Raw genomic sequence first — 19,752 nt, 5'->3', positions numbered from 1 at the left:
ACTTTTCAACCAATCAGGTTGAGTGAACTAACTACTGTACACTGTACACACACATCTTCAATTATAAGCATCATCATTAGGTCTAGAAAACGTGACGTAAAAAATCCATCCAGTACAATGGAGGATGATGATGGCACTCCACTGAAGCATCAGTATTTAGCTCCTTATTCATTTTTGCTTGATATCCTCATAACATCAGCATCCCACATTACCTGTAGGCAGATAGATACACAATACACACAAGTCCAGTCTTGTCATTAGATCTATGAGCCAAGTATGGATTTGAAGAGTCTAGTAACGATTACAGCCAATTAGGGTTTAACAAGCCAAGAACATTTCATGCTATATGCCACAGAAAGCAATCGCAAATCACAAATAGCGCGGCGGGCGAAATTAGCATTATTGGATTCGTGTAACAAAAAGACATGACTGATTTAGCACAGATTCCCTTGGTTTCAATGGACATGTATGCGTGCATCTGTGAAATATCAACGCGAGAGCAACGTGACGCAAAATCTTTATGAATTTTTATCAAGCAAGAGCAACTGAGTTATATGTCGTATGAACGGAGGTGCAAGAAACTACCGCAAAAACACACCCTGCACTCTGGCCTTCACTGAATTCACAACTTTGAGACCATCTTGGTGGGAGAATTTCTCTGCTGTATCTGTTGATATCACAGGCCTGCAGCAGTCTTGAGTCTCTCTCTCTCACTCTCTCTCTCTCTCTCACACACACACACATCCATATATGCATAAGGATAGGTGATGATGAAAATAGGGTGGGAGGGGGGGCTAATTTAAATACCATAACTCTGTAATGATCCATGCTACCCCATGCCCTTTACCTCCTTAGGCGCCTCTGGCTTTTATAAACAGCACCGTGAAACATTAATTAGTAGTGTAAAAATCAGTTAGAGACATAAAGCTATGCGTGGCATGAATAAGAGCGTACCGTGACTAATGGACTGTTCAGGTCACACATCACCGACTAGGTGTTCCGGTTAGGCTAACTTGTGACCTGCCGCTATATTTATGTCTTTCCATTCAAAATATATGAGACGGGTCAGCATAACAATTCAAAACAGGGACCACGGGCTTCGAAAATATGTAAGAGAACATCAAACGTGTGCAAACACTTTCAAACTCTTCCTTCAAATAATTCACATCAAGCCGTCTTGCTAATTCAAGCGAAATGCGACTAAGTAGCCGAAATAGCGAAGGAGAAATTGAGAGATGAAGGAGAACGGTGCGGACAGGGAGAGAAATAGATGGAAAGTGGGAAAGAAAATGAGGGATAGACGGCTTAGAGACGTGCATATTTCAATATTAATCAGCTCAGTAATATTTTAACAGGCACTAAAGATCCAATTCTCACTATATTGCCTGTGACTCCTGGCAATGATTATGCATCCACAGAGGCCACAACTGTACTGGAGTAGAGAGAGTGTGTGTGTGTGCGTGTGCGTACGCGCGTGTGTGTGGGTGTGTGCACGTGTGTGCACGTGTGTGTATGTGTGTGTTTGTGTGTCTAATGGAATGGACTGACTGACTCACAAAGTGGAATTGACACACCATTTAACTCAGACTGCAAAACACACACACATACACAAACAATAACACACACACTCCCACACACACACACACACACTCCAAATCTACGTGTCTGTCGAATCCCCCAAGATCCAAAGTCACTTCTATCTCACCGCTCATTATTTGGGGGAGATCTTCCCAGGCTCCTCTGTCCTCTCTCCCACTGCACACTCCCTTCTGCCTCCATTCCCCGGGGCACTGGTCACATCTGAAAGAAGGAGGAAGGAAGAGGGAAAAAAAAAAGTCGTCGATATGCATTCACCCTGCTCCCACCTCCGCCATTAAACTTTAAAAATGCAGATGTGTGATTAAACCTGACAGGGAAGAAGGGAGATCAGATGAGTTACACAGAATTCTCAATGGAGCTGCGCAGAAACTCCATATTTAAACACTGTTAGTGGCAGTCCGAAGACATGCTGCATGCAAATCTACTCTCACCGAGCACAATTATCGACGCACGATTGCTTTCACACAATGTCGCCTGCCGTGACTAACAGTCAAAAGATCATCTCACCTAATTCCATTATTAGACGCATGTCCGAATGAGTTAATATTTCACTCTAAAATGGGTTGTAGAATGAGTTTGTGTGTGAAATGAGTGGGCAAAAGGCATAAGGAGACGAATAGCAGCTTTAAATGAGAGCATGAGGAAGGTGTGTTTATTGTGATGCGTAAAGGACTGTACAGAATGCAGAATGTTGTGCAAGAGATGACAACTGGAAAGTGTTGCTCGTGTGTGTGTGTGTGTGTGTGTGTGAGCACAATGGTTTCAGTGTCCTTCACTAATGAGGTCTAAAAGACCTCGTACACGGACACACACACACACACACACACACACACACACACACACACACACACTGTCCTCGAAAAATACTCACTGTTTCCTTATCCACAACACAGATGTGTTTCTCTTGCAGAAATCAATCTTTGAAAATAAAATAAAGAGAAAACAGTTCATTTTAAATAGTTTTCTGTAACAGAGATGTGAACAGATATGATATGAACTATAGATTAACACGAAGCTGTCTGTTAACAAGAACGTTTTTAATAACAATTAAGCTGGTGGTGCAATTGTTATTGCTGGTGGGAGGGAGAGAGAGAGAGAGAGAGAGCGAGTGAGAGAGAGAGAGAGAGAGAGAGAGAGAGAGGGTGAGCGAGAGAGAGAGAGAGAGCGAGAGAGAGAGAGAGAGAGAGAGAGAGGGGGGGGTTAGCGAGAGAAAGAAGGAGAGAGAAAGAGGGAGAGAGAGAGAGAAAGAGACAGAAAAAGTGAAAGAGATAGAGAGAGAGAGAGGAGGGAGAGAAAGAGGGAGAGAGAAAGATGGAGAGAGAGAAAGAGACAGAAAAAGTGTGTGAGAGAGAGAGAAAGAGGGAGAGAGAGAGGAGAGAGAGAAAGAGAGAGAGAATGAGGGGGGAGAGAGATAGACAGAGAGAGATGGAGGTGAAGGAGGGAGGGAAGGAGGGAAGGAGGTTGAGCGAGAGATGGAGGTGAAGGAGGGAGGGAAGGAGAGATAGAGAGAGAGTGGTGAAGGAGGAAGTGAAGGAGGGAAGGAGGGTGAGAGAGATGTAGGTGAAGGAGGGAGGGAAGGAGAGAGAGAGAGAGAGAGAGAGAGAGAGAGAGAGAGAGGTGAAGGAGTTAGTGAAGGAGGGAAGGAGGGAGGGTGAGAGCAGAAATCTCACAGGTGTTGGAGAGAGGTTGACTCGGCTCAGTCCGCTCAGACCTGTTTCAGCTAATCGGCTAAAAAAATCACATCGAATCAAGTTGAAACTCTTTTGAAATGCATTCCATTTTCTGAAGAAGTGAACTACCGGTTAGAGCAGCGAACACTTCAACCCTTCAACCCTTTTCACTATTTTCGCGCAGTTTTGGTTGTTTTTTTGAGGGAATAATGTCTTGCCGTGTCGACTTTCCCTCTCCGTTAGCGATCAGACACATCAGATATTAGATCATCATACTGCAGTAAGATAAACCGCGCGCGAGCGGGTGGGGGGTGGGGGGTAAAAACAAAGTCCACGGGAGCTGAGCGCGCGCTTCCCCGAGCTCTGAGAGCGAGCCGCTGTTTTCTCCGCTCGCGCGCGCACAGTTACTAACCGTCGCTGCTGGGAATGTGCGACAGGGAAACTCAATTTCTCAGCGGTTAGGGATCATCGTCCTCATCCTCCTCATCCTCCTCATCCAGAGAGAGAGGACGAGAAAACGCAAATCTCCAGACGGTAAGTGTTTTAAAACTTTTCTTCTTTCTCTCTCTCTCTTTTTAAACAACGGATTATACTGAACGTTCGAAGTTGCGCGTGACGCTGGAGGGTTGTTAACTTGCACGTGCGTCACTCTGGGAACATCCAGGTGTAAATGTAAATAACAGGTGAAATATACAGGCCTGTATTATATATTATATATAGATATAGATATAGATAAACACACTAGAGCTATTTCCACACTGATATTGATAGGCTATTACATTTCTCTGGATGACAACATGGAGGGAAGCCTGCAAGACTAGTGAAAATAATTGTAGTAAATTATTTATTTATTCATATTATTGACTTTTTATAGAAATGAATAAGTTTCTGCAGACAGACCACACTTAAGTGGTGTGCGGCTTTTTGTATTTATAGGCTACAGAATACCGGAGTCTAGTGTAATGTTATGTATAATAATGAAATAGTTTAATAATGGATTATAATTTAATGATGTGCATAATTATATGAATGAGTAAATTTATAAATGTGTAGAGTGTAAAGGAATGTATAATGCACAAGCTGTATGGTAAAGTTTACGGTGAAATAATATGCATAATGACGTGTACTGTTTTGATGTGAATAGCTTTAAATTGGAGCATAGTGTATAATGATACGTTTAATGGAGTTTCATTTGATTTAATCATTCATTTGTTTCTTTCTCCAGTTATGGATTTGTAACATTTCCCATGCAAAGCCGGGATCTGTCTCTGAATCAAGACGTTTTCGTAATATCCTAACACAGCAAAGACTTTTTGCTCAGCCAGAACTCCGAGAAACAAATACACAGAGCCATTTTCTGAACGAGAGAATTCCAAAGCACTGGTTTTGACTTGATTTCTCATGCAACATTGAAATTCCCATGTCCTAAAGTGAGCCCTTGATATATCTACGGAGGAAAAAAAGTAAATCCTGCTTTTTCAAACATATTATTTTCTGACTACACAACATGAAATGCCCTCAATTTGACAGTTGTTGTGTGTCAGTTACTGCTAAAGAGGCTGTTTTCTGAGCTGTGAGGCAACATTCATACTGATTTGTGATTTAAGAGAGCCTTCAAGACACTTGTGTGTCCTAGCAGAAGGTATACGTAACAACAAAGTTTATAACGGGGGAAATGAAAGAAAGGAAAAGCAAGTCAAATTCTTTACAAGTCAACAAAATTTGGATAATATAACCACTCCAGTAATTGTGCTCATAGTACTGCGGTAAATCCACTACTGTAAGTGATCCAGAGCTCACTTGAATCTTTGTACTCTTTTGTTTTTTCCTCATATTTTCAACTGTCACTCTTCAGGCTCTCTTCCTCTCCTCCCCATAATCCCTCAGCACCATTTCCTCTCTGTATGCTCCACACTCTTCTCACTCTGTTCACCTCATCCATAAATTCATCCATTATTCTTGTCCCCATTGCTCTTAACCTTCCTTAGACAGCTTTGCTGCTGGCTTTCGTTTTTATAGACAGGAAAAAGAAAAACGTAATTCCCTTTTTCATACTGCCAGAGTGTGTTTTTCTGCACCACACCATCCACACTGGCGGGCACAATTCCGCCCAAAGGAGAGGAGGACTTTCTCGCGCTGGCCGCCTCCCGGCTCCGCTGCCGCAAGCGCGTCATAGGGGCGGCAGTGGGTGTGGCCATGGTGCTTATTCTCTTGGTCGCCATACCTCTGTTGGTCCATAGCACCAAAGGGGGTGGAGCTGGAAGTGCAGGGAGTCATTATGAAATGCTTGGCAGTTGTCGCATGGTCTGTGACCCCTACACACCATCGCAACATGGCCAGGAATTGACATCTGTCTCACCGCGGCCTCCTGAGATCACAAGCCGAAGAGGGAAGTCTGGATACAGAGGGCCTCCAGGACCCCCAGGTCCACAAGGACCCCCTGGTGAGCCAGGAAAGCCTGGTCCACAAGGACCCCCAGGACCTGGTCCAAATGGTTACGTGCCCTCCATCTACACACCGAAGATTGCTTTCTACGCAGGCCTGCGGAAGCAGCACGAGGGCAGCGAAGTGCTCAAGTTCGATGATGTGGTCACCAATGTGGGCAACTACTATGAACCCACTACTGGCAAGTTCACTTGTCCCCTCCCTGGCATCTACTACTTCACCTACCATGTTCTCATGAGAGGAGGAGATGGAACCAGCATGTGGGCAGACCTCAAGAAAAATGGACAGGTGAGATCATTTTTATTAAACATTTGAGTCAGTTGTGGATGATAGTTATGAATGGTTATGTGCCCATCTTTACATCTGGTGTTGTCGTGATTTCTAAGTATCAGGATTATCTATATAAGAATACGTCATAGTGCACATGGTCCATGACTGCTGAAGCTAGCATTTATAAGCAGCTTTATAATGTCATACAAATGTGTTCTTTTGAATAAAATGACTCAAAATGAGAAACAACATAGAAAGTTGGTGGTCAAATCTAATGAGAATGAGACATAAGTCTGTAAGGAATAGTCATTTTAGTATTTTGATCTTTAGATTTCCTTTACTGTTAATGTGAACAGCAGAGTCTGTGTCTCCTGGAAAGATGCAAAGTATCAGATGTGTCCATGGTGGAGATGAGCTCTTAGCGCTCTCCTTCTATTGCATCGACTCAGTAGAGTAAGGAGCAACATGTTTGGGGTCTTGGCCTTACCTACAGAAGTGTCAGAGAATAAATAAGCGGCCAGATAGTGTACTGGATACAATTGAAAAATCTATCTACATTAAATTGTCAAAAGTATATGGAAACCTGACCATCACACTCATATGTGGGCCTTCTTCAAACTGGTGCCACAAAGTGAAAGTGAAAGCACACAACTGTATAGGATGTCTTTGTAAATGTAGCTACTAGAGATAAATAAATGAAGATATACTCACCGTCCACTTTAGTAACACCTGTATACCTGCTCATTTATGCAGTTAGCCAATCAGCCAATCATGTGGCAGCAGCACAATGCATAAAATCATGCAGATACATGTCAACAGCTTTAGTTGATGTTCACATTAGACATCAGAATCGGGGAAAAAGGTGATCTTTGTGACTTTAACTGTTTAATGTTTGTTGGTGCCAGGTGGGCTGGTTACAGTATCTCAGAAACTGCTGACAACAGTTCCTAGAATTTGCACAGAATCATGTGGGGAAAAAAACATCCTCTAAGAGGAGGGTCTGCAGGCTGAAACACCTTGTTGATGTGAGAGGTCAGAGGAGAATGACCAGACTGGTCTGAGCTGACAAGAAGTCTATAGTCACCAAAACTGGATGGTTGAAGATTAGAAAAAGTCCAGGTGATTTTTTTTTCTAATTTGGGTCAGTCTGTGCTTATGATAGGCTCAGAGTCCTGTTCTTGGATTACAGGAATGGAATCCAATGTGGTCTTCTGCTGTTGTGACCCATCCAGCTCAAGGTTTGATGTTTTGTGCATGATGAGATGTTTTTCTGCTCACCACAGTTGTAAAGAGTGAATATTTGAGTTACTATATCCTTCCTGGCAGCTTGAACCAATCTGGCCATTTTCCTCTAACCTCTCTTATCAAGGTGTTTCCACCTTGATTGTTGTTCACTCAATGTTTTTTGCACCATTCTGTGTTAATTGAAGTGTTATATATATATGACATGTGATATGATATATGTTATATGTTCTGTGTTATATATATATGACACAAAACAATTTTTGTTTAATAGCTGAACCTTCTGGCTTTGTGAAACATGCCATGAATTATGGAATCACCTTATAAAAGCACATGTGTAAAAATGCAAATTAGTCTGCAGGTCAAAGAGGGTGCTTTAAGACCTTAATCTTGGTCTTTTTTTTAAAGGAAACATGGCCCCAACAAGAAAGTTGTCAATTCTAATAATGGAAAGGGTTATAAAACATTGGAAATCCAACACGGAGTGTGGCAAAAGATGTCGGTTGTTCCCAGTCAGCTGTGTCTAAAATTTGGTGCAAGTGTAAACAAAATGGGAAGGTTATAAACGGAAAACATACGGCTCAACCAGAGAAGACGGCAAACATCAGGATAGAAAACTCACAGAAATATGCCTTGAAAATAGAAAATGCACAGCAAAACAAATGAAAAACAAATGGGCGTAAACAGGAGTCAGTAATTGTGACAGAACTGTAAGAAATCGGCTGAATGAAACGGGATTTACGTGTAGAAAATCCAAACGAAAACCAGCACTTACACTTAAACTGAAGAAAATAAGGTTACAGTGGGCTAAAGGGATGCAATCCTGGAGTGTGGATGATTGGATGAAAGTGATATTCAGTGATGAATCACGCATCTGCATTGTCTAAGGAGATGATGTTGGAACTTTTTTCTTGTGCCGTTCTAATGAAACATATAAAGACGACTGTCTGAAAAAACAATCAAATTTCCCCACTCATTTATGACATGGGGTTGCATGTCAGGTAAAGGACCAGGGGAGACATCAACAGTCAATGCACAGGTGTACGGTGAAATTTTGGACACTTTTCTCATTCGTCGACAGAAAATAGGTTTGTTGATGATGAAGTCATTTTTCAGGATGATAATGCATCTTGCCACAGAGCGAAAAGTGTTAAAGCTTTTCTTCAGGAGAGGCATATCAACTCAGTGACATCAAAATGCCAGCAAACAGTCAGGATCTCAATCTGATTGAAATTTTATGTGGAAATTTTTTAAAATTGGTCCATGACAAGGCTCCATTCTGCAAAGCTGATCTGTCAACCGCTATTTGAGAAAGTTGGAACCAGCTTGATGGAGAAGATTGTTTTTCATTAGTGAAGTCCATGCCTCAAAGAATTCAGGCCATCATAAAAGCCAGCGGAGGAGCAACAAAGTAAAAAAGCTGGGTGAGCATCCTCAATTTTTTCCTGGGGTTGTGTAATATATATATATATATATATATATATATATATATATATATATATATATATATATATATATATATATATATAAACACCCCACTGCTGGGTTAAGAGTATCAGAATATAAGAGTTAACACACGTTGTGCTTCCTAAAAGATAAACCGTAGTGTACACCTACAAGGTGGATTAACAAGGTAGGTGTGTGTAATAAAGTGGGCAGTAAGTGTACGTAGTGTTTAAAACCCCCGCTGAGATTCTGTGTCTGATTCACTCGCACAAGCACCATACCCACTACCAAATTATGCATAGCTACAGATGAGCTACAGACTGTAATTGTATACTTACAAAGGACACCTGATTAAATGGCCAACGAGTGCAACTGGAAAGTAGGTGTATCTAACAAACCGGCTACTCAGTACAGTTTATAATTCATTTATTGCTGATTATTACTGTTGATAGCAAGCTTGTTGAAAATGTCAACAAAATAAATCGCTATCTTACCAGTTTTAAGTCTTCGAAAACTCTGATTTTTCACAGTTACATTTTAGGACTGTCTGATTTAAAAATATTTTTTCTACTTGATGATCAAATTAAGGGAGGTGCAGTAGGCATAAGCTGATATGACTGTCAAGGTGTGGATGAGCCAGTTTGCATGTCAACTAAATAAATAATGAGTGCAAAATTGACGGCTTATTCATCCAGTTGTCTAGTCCCTTGACACTAATTAAAGACTAAAGGCAAGACATGGACGGCAGAAAAAAAGGTGTTTTATAAATCTGCACTGGATTTGAGAGATAAATCCTGTAAAACCAATAGTGATAAAGTCACCCCCATTTCCATTTGCTACGCTGAAGGGAAAATCTAAAGGTGCACTGACAGACGTACATGCAAAATGTAATACCTGTTAAGGAATGAAAGGTGGAAAAGTGCTGTTTCTTTACTGTCAGTCGTTCTGTCTGAATGTGAGGGTGCATCGCGTGAAGAGCTCGGAGTGAAAGCACTTTAAAAAGGTCCTATGACCACCCTGCACAGTTTAGTATTGTCATGCACATCCATTCCTACTATTAAATCATTCATAACCCTTAGATTGGATCCTCTGCCCACCACCCATGCCCCCTCTTCTGTATTTCATTGATTGCCCATTAATTATCTTTTCACTCAATTCAATTATTTAACCATCTCCGTCTATCTCAAACCCATCAGGTGGCTCTACTTCACTAGGCTTGATGGCCTTTGTGTCCTTTTGACAGACAGATATATGTGTGTGTATGTGTGTGTGTGTGTGTGTGTGTGTGTGTGTGTGTGTGTGTAGCATTGGCTTAACTAGTGTAATGTAATGTGGAGAAAAAAAAAAACCCTTTGCAACAGATATGCACAGCAAAACACCTCAGGCTATATCAGTGAAGTAAAGAGTAAATGAGTAAATAGCGCAGAATTTAAATTTGAAAGCACTCTCTGAATGTAGATATCTCCAGCCCCACACTGTGCACGAATAATAATAATAAAAAAATCATGTGAATGATTTTGACAGATGCTGTGAGAATTGAATTCCCAGAGGTGTCATCTCAAAGGAGGCACCAAACTTCAGGGATTACAAGCCTTATGTTAATTTTTAAAAGGTTAGATTTGTATATGAACAAAATGATCCTCCTGTAAGAGTCTTACAATAACAGTGCTAACGTTGGAGGTAAACCTCAGCATGATTATACAATCTGTGAAATACTTTTATTTCACTTTGGGTAACAAGGAAAAGTTCTGTGTACAGTGCCGGTGTTCAGTGTTTGCTTCAGTTCAGGGAAAACATGTTGTACTGGAACAGATGAGACTGAGAACAATATGGCAGCCCACTAGGTGTCCTGGGGACCGCAGTGTACGAGCGAAATATGAAACAAACCGAGGAATAGATGCATTCGCGTTAGCGCAAGCCATGATGGGAAGAGAAAACCGAGGCAGACGTGCCATTTGACAGAAAGAGCAAGATAGATGGCTCAATTGAGACTTGTAGACAGTGGACTGAGACAAGGCACAGAGACAGATGGAGAAACAGTCATGCCATGGCTAGACAGGTTAACAAGGTGTCTGGGAAAATAAAACATACCCAAGAAAAACCTAGACTACAGGTAGACGTTAGAGTTTGTTTACAACTTATGAATGTCGATGGACGTCGGGGAGTTAATTAAAGCAGGGAGTCTCTGATGGCTCCTCCTGGGTGTATTCTGCACACTGCTTCACCTGGTTTGGTGCTGCAGCGTGCATCTGGAAGAGCTGTCTGCGCCTCAGTCGTGATGGACAGTGAAAGCTGTTCTCAGAGGGACTCGGCCGTGTGGCTGAGACAGTTTGCTGGAAGTCGGACCCTAGCCATGGGAGGCTAAGGGCTCCCAAGGGTGTGCCTATGCTGTGACAGAGCCGTGAGTCTGCCAAAGACTGCTAATCCATTGCCTTAAGTAAATCTTGCTGGCATTTCAGCTCCTTCAAATGACCTTTCGTCCATAATACCCCACTAGAGTTTCATCCGACGGACCATGAGTTACAAGACTGAAATCAGTGCATTGGTCACAATTTGACACTGGTAAAATGTAAATAGCATTGACGGGCAAGGGTGTAAAAGTCACAAGCAAACATACGCTAGGAATAGCTTGAGCTGTGTGGAATTATAATTGCATGCTGATGTTACCACCTCATTTTGGATTCAGCTGGACTTTACAGTACAACTGGTAAGATGTGATGGAAGAGGGAAGCAGTTATGTTGGTGGTCACATGCTGAAAAATATTTCCTGCTCATTTGTTTGCTGTATCTCAGCACCTGCTGCAGCTGAACTGAATTAATTAGCACGTATTAGGGGAACGTGGATAGTTAGTGCTGCAACACTATCACTTCAGATCTGTCATGTTTACTTGCCCATGTGTAAGGCTACTTAATCAATTAAATACGATTTGTCCAGTCAGATTTGCTTGCGCATTTTCGTCTTTTCCTCTCGTATCTGGTGAGGACAATTTGTCATGCGGAGGTTACATAACCACTATTTAAAGTCTGTTCTCTGATGATGGAGTAACAGTAGATGAAAGATGTGGAATCATGAAAAGATTTGTTCAGTGGTGATGACAGCGCAAGCGTTAGAGGTGGCATCTTTATTGTTCTGGTATGGTCAGAATAATGAGCTGTTTTTCCAGCATCTCTTTCTTAATGCTAATGTGGATTTGATTCACAATACAGCAGCGGGATTATATGTCATCTCTGGTTAAACGGGAACATTTGTTTCATCCTCATCATTAAGTTCCCCGGTGCTGTTAATCTTTTAATTCATAGTCCCATGGCTCTGCTATGTATTTCAGAATCCAGGGAATAAAGTAGACTAATACGCATTTTATCCTCTTTCATTTAACCATTCGTGGGTTTTTTTTCCTTCCCTGCACTGTCATACAGTCCTTTAATAGACCACCAAAAGGTCAAGCTTTCTTGCACTCTTGTGTAATAAATGCCATCGCCTGTCTGTTAATGACTGTAATAAATGTCTCCTCAAGCAGCATCATAGACATGATACAATTGAGGTATAATGAGTGGCTGTGGTGAGTTGACATTCTGTAATGCCCAAATATATTCAACTGGAATCACAGTAATGAATGAAGAACTTATAATGATCTGGGAGTATCCTTTCATTCCATCTGATTATCCTTATGCATAATTTGTAATACTGACCATGGTCATTATTGGTCATATATAAGTAATAATAATGTCTTATGGATGGTATATTCTTGAACCCATAAATATAAATCACCAGCCCAATTACACCATAATTCTATGAACAACTCAAGTGATTGCTTGTCTCACTTTAATCTTGTACACCTCATGGGGGATGGCAAAGCTATTCAATAAATGTTCCATTTCCAACCCATTGGCTTCCCCTCTGACTCCGCTGCTATGCACTTGGTCCCTTAGGTAAGTTTAAGAGCGAGTTTTCCATTGTCTCCGATCTAAGAGGCCTGTATATCACACGGAATGAATCCTGTCAGTTTTATTACCACTGGAGCACAGCAGCAACTGATAAAAACAAGACTTCATATACCCTCACATCTCTTTGGTCTTACAAAATAGCCTCGCTTGATCAGTCTGTTATCCCTACCCCTCCTGGTCTTCTCTCTCTCTCTCTTTCTCCCTCTCTCTCTCTCGCTCTCCGTCTTCCCTCGCCTTGTCTGTTGTCTGCCTCTTGCTTCACATCTCTGCTTGTGTGTAAAATGCCAATGCAGCTGCGCCCCTCATTCTCACCCTTCCTCATCTCCCTCCCTCCCTCTTTCCCTCTCTTTCATTTAATGGTGCCCCTGTAATGAAAGGCGCTGGCAGAACAAGCCCCCGGCAGGCCCGAGGGTCCTTGCTCACAGCCAGAGCCGAGATCAAGTCAGTGTGGTGTTTCACAAGCAGCTCGCTCCTCTGTCAATATCCATCTCCGCTCCAGTCCACAGTAATCCTGAAACATCTCCCGCTCACTCACATCACCCCCCCCCACCCAACATTTCACTTATATTTGATAAATGCCGGAACAGACCGAATGAGCAAAAGTATGTTTTGCCCTGAGGATGGTTGATCCTGACGCCTGCTGTTGGTCCGAAGCACACGACGTAACCCCTCCCGAAAGCGGTAATCGATGAGGGCACAGAAACAGGCTTAAATGTTCTGCGCTGGGGTGTTGGCTAATTAAAGTGACCACTTGCATTTTGGTATTGAGCGTGGAAGTATGCCTGAGGGGGAGAGGGGCCCTTTTCACTATTCGGCACTCTTAACGAGCGCAATGACATGCTCTTGACGTCGATGAGATGAGGAAGCCAGGCCATCACTGTCACACACACACACACACACACACACACACCAATGACATATTTTCTATATTGAGCATCTCCGCTGACAGCATTTCAGCCCTTTTGGATTTTTCCTTTTCAGCCCACATTCATATACTGTCTGCTCAAGGTCAGTGATTTGCAAACAGTCTGTTTTATCAGCCTATTTAGATAGCATTGTTTTTGATTTCATACAAATGAAGCTCAGCAGATTCTGGTAGGAAAACCTTTAACGTCACAAAAATCAGTATTCAATGATAACGTAACTTACTGGCAGCACACTCCAGTCAATTTACAATTTATTGACTGAGCTGTTTTGCAGCCAGAGTCTGTAGCAAAGTGCTAATAGAGTGCGTCTGTTACATTATTACTGTGAGTACGAAGTTCGCCAAGTCTCAGTGTTCAAGGTTTAGGAATATTTGTGTATCAGAAGGAAAGTTATTTAGTGAGTGGCTATGTTAGTGTTTTAGACAGTTTAAGGCCTGTAATTTGTTCACTGACAAAGATTCATTTATTTCAGTCACAGTATTGCTTCTGGGTTCGACTACAATATACGCAATCTAGCAATGCACAATTTTAGAGAGCATTCTGTCCAAGAGCTTTCTCTGAGTGGTTTGATAAATTGTAATATTACAAAATAAATCATGGGCAATATTTAAATATGACATATCACATATTCACCAGTTGGTTTTAATAAATTGCATAGAGTAACGTTATATCAATGTGTAGCAATGATCAGGGTAACTGAATATACATGTTCTGAATCTATGCCTGATTCCATGCTACAAAAAAAAAGGCACTTGTTAAAATAAACGTGTCTGTGTATGCGCTTACAAAAAGGCTAAGATATACGGTAAACAATTAATCCAAATGGCTATCTCTTGGAATATTTTTTTTTCCCCCAGAGTGTGCCTGTTAGGGAAGATTGTCTGCAAAGCTTGACAGGGATTGAGTGGTGGCACCGCAGTTAGTCATTGAGCAAAGCACTTGACAAACGATGGCTGGAATCTGGCAACGGATACACCAGTTTTTTTAAGACTCAATAAATTACGTGGAGAATTGTTCAGAATGTCAGAATCATCTAACCTAGCATTTAGGAAATATATATATATGATTTCATGGTAAGAAAACCACCACAGTCATTAGAGCTAGTCTGTCTGAAATTCTGTGACTCTTTAACATGGGTGTGGTCAGGTTCCTTTTAAAGGTCTCTGTGTGAAACATATATGAATGTTTTCACCTGAAAATTTTCAGCGCATCAGATAGATCAAATCACATCATGCCAAATGAACATGAAGTTTTGTCAATTGTATCACAGCTTTCTGAACCTTCTTAATTGTAGAGTCTGTTCGAGTGTATATGTCTGTGTGTCTACATGACTAAGCCCAATTTAAAATGTTAACAAACAATAGATCCACTCCAGTGAGTCGATACGGCAGATCCTTGATGCAGAATTTAAATAAGTCCATGCGTGCGCAGTGCAGTCTCTGAAAGATGGGCACAGGATGTGTTTCTCAATTCAACAGGTCGATACTGGAAAGAGATACAGTGTGTGTTTACACACCTCCATAGCAAGCCTTATTCCACAGGTTGGACCATACGAGCAGGAGCTTTACAGGAGATCGATACTAGAGAGTATGGAAGTAACCTCGATCCATTTAGTTTTGCCGGCCTTGCTATCGGGCTGTCCACAAAACCACGCAGGAGGAAAAAACCTGGAACACAATTAAAAAGCCAATTTACAGGAGACACTAGACGAGTATAGTGAGTATGCTCAGACTAGTACAGGTATGACTCAGGGACACTGTGTGCATGCTTCTGATACCTGAATTCTGTTGTTTTATGCATAGGATATATTTAGACAATTTAAAAGCACTCACTTGAAAATGAAAAGTAGTTGTCATGTAATAATATATACAATGATATAATCACTTAGTGTTATTATTAATAATAATAATATCACTATTATTATTATTAATAATAATGATCATAGTAATCATAATCATTTTATTATATATTATAATCACCCTAAATTTTTTCAACATGTTTTTCATTATTAAATCCTAGCTAATTTGTAAAGATGATCAAAGTTTTTACGTAGGTATTGAGCATGCATAACTAAATAACTCATTAAATAAATAACTAAACAAACAAATAGCAGGTACCGTTGCAGTATCATAGCTCCAGGGTCGCCGGTTCAATCCTGAGCTCAGATTATTGTCTGTATGGGTTTTTGTTTGTTCTCGACCACTGCCAAAAACATGTTGTTATGTGGAGTATGCTAAATAAAGGTGTAAATAAGTATGCAAATGTGTATGGTTGTCCCTGAGATGGATTGGCGTCCCATGCGGGGTGAATTAATGCCTCACTCCCAGTTTTCCTGGGATAGGCTCCAGATCCACCAAGACCCTGACCAGGATAAAGTGGTTAATGAATGAAAAGGTAAATATATGTAAATCCAGGCCATGCAACACTTGTTAAGCATGAAGAGTTGGGGCGGTTTATCAAAGGAAGCTGGTGAGACTTCTACAGTATATACACTGCATGGACAAATGGCCAGAGCCCTGACCTCAATCCCACTGAACACCTTTGGGATGAACTGGAACTCACATCAGGCCACCAGATCTTCTCATCCGTTATCAGTGTCCGACCTCACTAATTCTCTTGTGGCTGAATGGGCAAATCTTCACAACCATGTTACAAAAAATGGAAGGAATCTAATAGGATGTTCAGCAAGTGCATGGATAGGTGTACGCAAACATTTTGGTATCCAGTGTAATATAGATTTGTTGATGCAAGGCAAGTGTGTAGGTACTTTTTTGACTTAAGTAACTGCTATTATTATTATTATTATTATTCAGTATTAAAAATTGGCATACAGAAATACAAATGATATGTCCTACACGGATGTGTTATGCTGTTCTGTCTGGCAGAAATGGTCATTTTGTTGCGCATATAAGGACGATGACAGAGTGAACTGTAAGCGTCTCTGTCCTTCCTCTGACCGTGCCTCTATTTCTCTCTGAGTGACAGGTGAGGGCCAGTGCCATCGCCCAGGATGCAGACCAGAATTATGACTACGCCTCTAACAGTGTGATCCTGCATTTGGATGTAGGGGACGAGGTGTGCGTGCAGCTAGATGGGGGGAAAGTCCACGGGGGAAACACCAACAAATACAGCACCTTCTCCGGGTTCCTCATCTACCCTGACTGACTATCCATCAGCCCTGCCGCTCTTTCACCTCATAATGCTGCTCCACACACACACACACACACTAAACAGACCTGAAAGGAGAAACATATATGTGGTTTGTTGCTGGGAGCAGAAGGGCTTCACTGATATGATATCATGAGCAACGTGTTGCTTTCATTAAGCAGGTTTTTTTCTGACATGTTATTTGTACACGTATGCAATTGATGGTAATATGCTCTACTTATATGAATGCAAATTTCCAAAAAAAAAACAACAAAAAAAAGTTTCTAATAGATATTGCATATAGAAATATATCTACTGGAGTGTTATCCTCCCTCGGCACTTGCAGCATTAGGTGTACATGTGTTGATGTTATACAAGTGGCATCATTTTTGCGTGTCTCACTTCAGTATTCAGTTTTCATCACACAGTTACGAACACACGTTCCTGAAGTTGGACAAAGCCGTTATACACACGACTGAGGCTTGGTGGAAAAGATTTCCATGGTCTTGTTTTCACTAACAAGAGGACTGATTGGATAGCGTGGCGCAATGGGAATTCAATACAATGACATATGTATGCGTGCACACACCACCACTGTGGGCCTGTGATTAATCTAAGTTCCCTGGTTCAATTAATTTGACTTAAAGTGACCGCTTTGGCTGTCAGTGTGGAATTGGAGATATGGCTTGTGTGCATGGACGTGCGGGGGTGTGTATGTGTGTGTGTGAGAACATGGATTTTCAATGTGTCTAAACACCTTGCCCCAGAATAAACCATTAATATATCGGTTTAGTGTAGAAATATTCTATCTCTGGCTTGACTAATGATCAAATTTGACCAAAAAAATAGCATAATTGTAAGATTCTGTCCAAGAGGTGTGTTGTTTTTTTTTTTTATTGCCTTACAAAAGCAAACAGTGATAAAGTGCACTGACCTTAAATTAAATGTAATGGCTTCATTGCTGAAAGTATTTGTTCATGCTTTATTAAGCTCTTGTCATGTGATAATTGAAAAGGTGATGGCTAAATCACTAAAATGACTAAATGCTAAATCACTGCGCAAATAAAATCTGGAGAGAAAAAAAGAGACGCAGCAACATTAGCAGCAATTTATCATTTATTAATCCTAATTTTGCAAGAGTAATATACACTACCGGTCAAAAGTTTAGACACACTCATTCTTTATTTTTATTCCCCACCCCCCCCACATTTTAGAATAATAATAAAGTCATCAAAACTCTGAGGTAACACGTATGGAACTATGGGAATTATGTTGTGATAAAAAATCCAAAATAAATTAAAAGCATTTAATATTTTATCATCTTCAAAGTCGACGCCATTTTTGCCTAGAATTTGCAGAAATGTATTCTTGGCATTTTCTCGACGGATTTCTTGAGGAATTTCCCTGAGATGCTTTTTAAACACTATTAAAGGAGTTCACACCTACGCTGGACGCTCATCGGCTGCTTTTCAGAATATTTCGCGCCGAGTCTTCCGTTTAAAAAATATCATTTTGTAAATAAAATGTTAGTTTTCTTATGAAAGAAATGAACATGTTGGCACGATTATATTTCTGTCTACGACACCGATTCCACACATTTAATCACACACCCTCAGATCGAAAGGTTTTTAAAATCATGAGAAACATTTCGGTCGAGTGTCCACAAACTTTTGACCTGTAGTGTATAATACATTTTCCAGCATAAATTGTGCCGGTATTTAAAAAAATATGTACCAATAATTACTGTTAATGGATTTATTTTAATTCTCTGATCATATTGCATTTTATGTATTCGTAAAACTAAATCAAAGCCAGATAAAGGGGCCTTTCTTGCAAATGAGTTATTTAAATAATTTCTCAAAATTGATTTTTTTAAGAATGAACATTTAGGGCAGTCATGAGTATATGGGTGTTAGTGTTTGTAACAGTATGTTTCAGTTGAAGCAGAAATGATGATAAAGATTCTCTGCATCATACAGTGTTCCTGTAATTCTACTGAACTGTGTAATTTTACATTACAGAAAAGATGGAAATCTTATAGTTATTGTGTGCACAATGGGGTTTGGCAGGAGACAAGTCAATACACATCAATATATCCATAAAACAAGCTCCATTTCTTCTCATAAAACAACTCTATAATAAAGAATGTGTAAATAACAATGACTCTTTTCTTCCCTTGTACAGAAATCTATATGTCAAAGAAAAAGAAATCTGACTGGTCAGAAGGTGGTGATTCATTTTCTATAACTGGCTGTACTCCGAATCACAGATTTGTTACTGATTCTATAGTAAAAACTCCACAGGGACAATGAACATGCCATGATCTAAGGCTAATAATGTAAAACGGACACAAAATGTGTTGTTACTTAACAAAGAAAACCTATAATCGTTGATATGGAAACACTTTCTGTATGGAGACGTTTATGTAACATTTATGAAAGGACTCTTGAGTGTCAGCGTTTTGTAAAAGTCAGTACGTTTCACGACAGAAATATGCACTTTCCAGTTTCTCCCTAACATGACAAGCTGCATTTAAAAAAAAAAAAATTGATTAACTTTAAGAGAGAAAAAAATGACAGGCTTGTGACTGTTTATCGCTGTTATAACGTAATTAACATTAGGAACTAACTGTGCTGCGTCATGGATGTCGCACAGCATTAAATGTACGTTTAAAAAAAAAAAAAAATTTTTTCAAAAATGTGTTTTTTAATAAATTAAAAACTGCCAAATTGCTGTGGTGTAAGAGGAATAAAACACTTGGGTGTGAACAGGAGTGGTAACAGTAACTCCTCTAGGCATCGTGTCACATCGCAATACCCCATCCTTGATCATTTTCCTACAGCAGCATTCCCCCAGGTGTTTAATTCATTATATAACCTACGCTATGTATACACATACACATATTTGTTTTAATATTAGGAACTGAATTCAGTAAGGCTGTATACAGGAAGAAAACCAGTGTCACTATTAAAAATAATAATAATAAATTAGACTCCTTAAAAACAGCAGACAGTGGAAACTTTGCCACTACCTGTGACAGTGTTAAAAAGAAGGGAGAAATC

At 40.4% G+C, this 19,752-nt stretch overlaps 1 protein-coding gene and 1 long non-coding RNA gene across 2 annotated transcripts; one reads left to right on the top strand and one right to left on the bottom strand.

Annotated features, from left to right (window-relative positions):
* Nucleotides 1-764: 764 nt before the first annotated feature.
* Nucleotides 765-15,072, bottom strand: LOC108276090 (uncharacterized). Its single transcript, XR_001814832.3, has 3 exons — nt 15,060-15,072; nt 2,471-2,517; nt 765-1,800 (listed from the first exon to the last, which is right to left on the bottom strand). It is a non-coding gene; the product is annotated as an uncharacterized LOC108276090 (long non-coding RNA).
* Nucleotides 4,421-18,822, top strand: c1ql4a (complement component 1, q subcomponent-like 4). The gene is made up of 2 exons (XM_017487439.3): nt 4,421-6,002; nt 16,529-18,822. The coding sequence occupies exons 1-2, from the start codon at nt 5,466-5,468 to the stop codon at nt 16,706-16,708; spliced, it is 717 nt and encodes a 238-aa protein (XP_017342928.1). The 5' UTR covers nt 4,421-5,465; the 3' UTR covers nt 16,709-18,822.
* Nucleotides 18,823-19,752: the final 930 nt, after the last annotated feature.

This window comes from Ictalurus punctatus, chromosome 15, assembly GCF_001660625.3.
Source record: "Ictalurus punctatus breed USDA103 chromosome 15, Coco_2.0, whole genome shotgun sequence".
Classification (NCBI taxonomy): Eukaryota; Metazoa; Chordata; class Actinopteri; order Siluriformes; family Ictaluridae; genus Ictalurus; species Ictalurus punctatus.
This window is presented reverse-complemented; position numbering and strand designations above follow the sequence as displayed.

Coding starts and splice junctions, on each gene's coding strand:
- c1ql4a (XM_017487439.3), top strand. CDS start 5,466: ATGGTGCTTATTCTCTTGGTCGCCATACCTCTGTTGGTCCATAGCACC. Junction 6,003..16,528: donor ACCTCAAGAAAAATGGACAG/GTGAGATCATTT, acceptor TCTGAGTGACAG/GTGAGGGCCAGTGCCATCGC.